The sequence below is a fragment of the Myotis brandtii genome, unplaced genomic scaffold (assembly GCF_000412655.1).
Source record: "Myotis brandtii unplaced genomic scaffold, ASM41265v1 scaffold68, whole genome shotgun sequence".
NCBI classification, from domain to species: domain Eukaryota; kingdom Metazoa; phylum Chordata; class Mammalia; order Chiroptera; family Vespertilionidae; genus Myotis; species Myotis brandtii.
The window spans coordinates 3,808,287-3,813,392 of record NW_005370657.1 but is presented as its reverse complement, the minus strand read 5'-3'; the positions used below and the strand labels follow the sequence as shown (position 1 = coordinate 3,813,392).

General features: G+C 42.4%; 1 protein-coding gene across 2 annotated transcripts in view; it reads right to left on the bottom strand.

Annotated features, from left to right (window-relative positions):
* Positions 1-5,106, bottom strand: part of PSMB7 (proteasome subunit beta 7) — a 55,280-nt gene that overhangs the window by 44,760 nt on the left and 5,414 nt on the right. For both annotated transcript variants that reach the window (XM_005881526.2, XM_014529386.1), the window contains exon 5: positions 4,044-4,159. In XM_005881526.2, the coding sequence (XP_005881588.1) occupies positions 4,044-4,159 (116 nt within the window). The remainder of the gene's footprint in view (positions 1-4,043; positions 4,160-5,106) is intronic.

Below are 5,106 nucleotides of genomic sequence, written 5' to 3'. Positions count from 1 at the left end.
CCTTCAACCCCCCCCCCCCCCAACTTCCCTCCCCGCCCCCCCAGCAGGCCAGGCCCCAATTGGCCCCTCCACCCCAATTGGGGGCAGGGCCGGCAGGCCAACCTCCCGCGTCCCCTCCCCATTGCCGGCCCAGCCTAATGGGCCTCCATAAGGGCAGGCCATCCAGATTCCACCCGTGCACAAATTAGTGCACCAGGCCTCTAGTCTTAAAAATAAAACTGCTTTGTAAAACTGCTTCGTGTTAAATTTCCAGAAATTGATGATTTTATCAAGGTGATGTTAAGAAAACATCCTAAAGGATTTAAAGGTCAAAGATTATGGTATTTGCTATTTATTTTCAAACTAGAGGCCCAGTGCACGGATTCATGCACCGGTGGGGTCCCTTGGCCTGGCCTACGGGAATTGGGCCGAAACCAGCTCTCCAACATCCCCCAAGGGGCCCCATATTGCAAGAAGGCACAGGCCAGGCTGAGGGACCCCACCGGTGCATGATCAGGGCCAGGGAGGGACCTCGGAAGGGCTCCAGGGCGTGTCCGGCCCGTCTCTCCCAGTCCTGATCGGCTGGACCCCAGCAGCAAGCTAACCTACCAGTCAGAGTGTCTGCCCCCTGGTAGTCAGTGCACATCATAGCGACTGTTGAACGAATGGTCGGATACTTAGCATGTTAGATTTTTATTATATAGGATGGTTATACAAACACATACATACATACACACACACACACACACACACTAACAAAAATGTGTGAGAGAGAACAACTGTGGTAAAATGTTAACAACTGACAAATCTGAGTAAAGGGTATATAGGAATGTTCATTTTTCTTTCCTGCAAGTGTGAAATTTTTATAAGTAAAAAAAACGAAGAAATGAAAGTACTTAATAGAAAAGGCTATTCCACTTTTACATTAAAAAGCATCAGATGGGGAAAAATAGTACTTTGATGGAAGAGGATAAATACATTTGAATAAAGCAATTCAAAACAATTCTAAAATTACTGTATCTTCATTTTAAAATAATTACAAAGATTCATCCATATGGTATCCAGGGGTAAATCATTCTCCCCACAAACACCACAAACAGGGAACAGCTATTGAATAAAAACCTTCTAAGAGGCTAGATAACACAATGGAATAAGAAAGTCTCAAACTGGCAATTTCCAAACTATTCAAGACAGCAGTGCTCCTAGTTTTGCAGAGCCAAATGTAAAAGACCGAAAATCTAACAGGTAAAAAACAACAGGAAAAACACCAGGTACACAGAACCTGCTCAAATTTCTAAGCCTATATAATTTTTTAATGTTTTCATTGATTTTTTTTTAGAGAGGGAGAGAAACATCAATGAGAGGAACCTTGATCAGCTGCCTCCTGCACACTCCCTAATGGGGATCGAGACTGCAACCCAGGAATGTACCCTGACAGGGAATAGAACCAGTGACCTCTCAGTGCATGGGTCAATGCTTAACCAACTGAGCCACACCAGCCAGGGCTAGACCTATATGATTTGACTCAGAAATCTATATATATAAAAGGCTAATATGCTAAGTGTCTGACCATCCGACCGGTCGCTATGACACGCACTGACCACCAGGGGGCAGATGCTCAACGCAGGAGTTGCCGAGCCGCAGTGACTTGGCAGTGGTGGTTCTCAGGTGATGCACCCCGAAACCAGAGAGGAGGGAGCCCAATTACTCGCAGGGCCAGCAATTCCACCTTCGGCCGTGGGTTATGTTGTTGCTGTTGCTGGGGCACTGTCCGCCCCGAATCTGGTTTACTGCACACTTGTGCTTGCATTCCACACCCTGTACAACTGCAACTTTGCAGAGTGCCCTCTTGCACTCCGGGACCCCTCAGCTGATGTAGGAGAGCCAGTTTCGCACTGATCCCCACAGGCCAGGCCGAGGGACCCCACCTGCCAGAGGGACCCCACTCACTCCGCAGATGCCTTTCAAGCCACAGCACCACCCCAGGTACAGCTGGCCGGGAGGTACTGCAGGAGGTTGGCTCCAGAGTGTGTCAGATCCGTCTAGCCCAGTCCCACCCCGCTGGCCACGTTCTAATTAATTTCCTTTCAATGTGCATGAAACCATGCACTGGGTCACTAGTTTAACATAAAATTTAGAACTTACCCCAATTCTTAACATAATTTTATCACTCTTTTCTTTTTGGTCATTAAAAAATTACTCTTGCTCTGGCTAGGAGGCTCAGCTGGTTGGAGCATTGTCCTGTACACATACCTAGGTTGCAGGTTCAATTCCTGGTTGGGGCACATAGGGGAGGTGACTCACATCAGTGTCTCTCTCTCTCTCTGGGGAGGTGACTCACATCCGTGTCTCTCTCTCTCTCTCTCTCTCTCTCACACCACACACACACACACACACACACACACACACACATCAATAAAAAACATATCCTCAGGTGAGGATTAAAACAAGAGTATATAACCCTACCTGGTTTGGCTAAGTAGAGTGTCAGCCCTCGGACTAAAGGGTCTGGGTTTGATTCCAGTCAATGACATGTACCTTGGCTGCAGACTCAATCCCCAGCCCCCATGTGGGAGGCAACAACAGATGTGAGTCTCACATTGATGTTTCTCTCTCTGTCTCTCCCCATCCCTTCCACTCTCTCTAAAAATCAATGGAAAGAATATCCTCGGGTGAGGATTAACAAAACAACAACAAAAAAAAGATTTAATAAATAAAGAACATATACATACTCTAGCACTTAGAGCTAAAATACAAATGTAAAAAGCTGATCTAAAAAGAGTAACTACTGCCCTAACCGGTTTGGCTCAGTGGCTACAGCGTCAGCCTGCAGACTGAAAGGTCCCAAGTTCGATTCCGGTCAAGGGCATGTACCTTGGTTGCGGGCACATCCCCAGTAGGAGGGTGTGCAGGAGGCAGCTGATTGATGTTTCTCTCTCATCGATGTTTCTAGCTCTCTATCCCTCTCCCTTCCTCCCTGTAAATAATCAGTTAAAATATATATTTAAAAAAAATAAAAATAATTAAAAAAAAATAGCCCTGACTGGTTTGGCTCAGTGGATAGAGCGTCGGCCTGCAGACTGAAAGGTCCCAGGTTCGATTCCAGTCAAGGGCATGTACCTTGGTTGCGGGCACATCCCCAGTAGGAGGGTGTGCAGGAGGCAGCTGATCGATGTTTCTCTCTCATCGATGTTTCTAACTCTCTATTCCTCTCCCTTCCTTCTGTAAAAAATCAATAAAGTATATTTAAAAATAAATAAATAAATAAATAAAAAGAGTAACTACTATTTATAGGCCAAGTACTAGAATTATATGTTATTTATAATGTTATTTATATATTATTTATAACCTGGTTGTGTGTGGAGGTATTATTTCACATTGAGGAAATTGAGGTTCAAAGGAATTAAATGCCCATGATCCCTCAGAGATTAAGTGGTAAAGAGGAACTCCAGTTACTCTACTTAAAAGAAAAAAAAATTCTGCGTGTACCAGGTATGTTCCCACAGCGAGGCCTCCACTCCAGCTTTCCCTCTGGCCAGAAGGCTCTTCCACTCAAACCCACCTTTTCCTAAGACTTATCTTGACCTTCCTATTTAACACTACAGTCTGCCTTCCATCCCAACACTCCCAAGTCCCCCTCCCTGCATTAATTTTTTTAACTTTTTGTTTTGAGATAATTATAAATTCACATGCAAATGTAAGAACTAATACATTGAGTTGTCATATACCCTTGACCCAGTTTCCCCCAAATGTAAAATTTTGCATAACAGTAACATATCATCTACATTGCTTTTTTCGCCTAATATTTAGCACTAGAAAGTGATATTATAGTTGTTATTGTCTGTCCACTAAAATATAAACTCCTTGCAAGCAAGAATCTTTATCAAAATTTTTGTTAACTGTTATATCCCAAGCACACAGCCAACCTGTAGAAAGAACTCAAATATTTGCAGAATGAATCACTTTATTGCACTGTCTTCTCTAACAAGAAATAGACCAGCTCTTTAAGAGACCATCTCGGTAAATAAGAGGATTCTGAAACATCAGAGAAACATTACACTCACCCATGGTGACATAAGGCAACTTATCAGTTGATCCATGAGGATAGATGCTGTAGAGGTGAGGTCCAGTAATGTCTACGCCCCCCAAAACTAGGGCTGCACCAATGTAACCTTGATACCTGGTGATCAGAGTATGCATTAAAAAAAAATTAGTCTAATTGTATCACTGTAACTTAACCAAAAATATGAGAAGACAGAAAACAAAAAGCATTTCTTACACTGCCCCTATTTCATTAAGTGGTTACAACTTTGACAGAAACAAAATAGGGAATGGGATGAATTTTATGGGAATCTGTGTGCCAGGCCCTGTACTAGGCATTGTCATAAGCCTTGCTTCTAAAGTCAAATCCTGCCCTAGCTGGTTTGGCTCAGCAGATAGAACGTCAGCCTATGGACTGAAGGGTCCCAGGTTCAATTCTGGTCAAGGGCACATGCCCGGATTGTGGGCTCGATCCCCAGTGTGGGGCGTGCAGGAGGCAGCCAATTAATGATTCTCTCTTATCATTGATGTTTCTAGCTCTTTCTCCCTCTTCCTTCCTCTCTGAAGTCAATAAAAAAAATTTTTTTTAAATAATAATAAAGTCAAATCCTGTACTTTTTCCTTATACAACTGACTCATTTTATGTAACTCAACAAAAATGTCAGAAGATATAAAAGACCATAATTATTCTGGTTTAAATTTTTATATGTTCCTCTCAAAACTTTTATAAAATTTAGCTTTTACAAGGTATGTTAAACTAAAAACAATAGAACACTGAAAAGAGAGAATTTAAAATTCCTAAAACATTCTAAAGAGATGAACAGAAACATCTGCTAGATTTAGCTAAATGTTTGGACTATTTCAAGAGTCCACTGCAAGGACTCTTGAAATAGTCTATTTACTGCAATTTTACAAGTTTCAAAATTGTTTTAAATGTAATGCACCATACAAACCACCAGAGGGAGCTTTGTATTTAAAATCAAATCAAAATCACAAATGTCTTCAGAAATCTTTTTTTTTTTCTTTTTCCTTAAAATCCGGAAGACGGGTTTTTGGGTTTTTTACTGATTTGACAGAGGGGGGGGA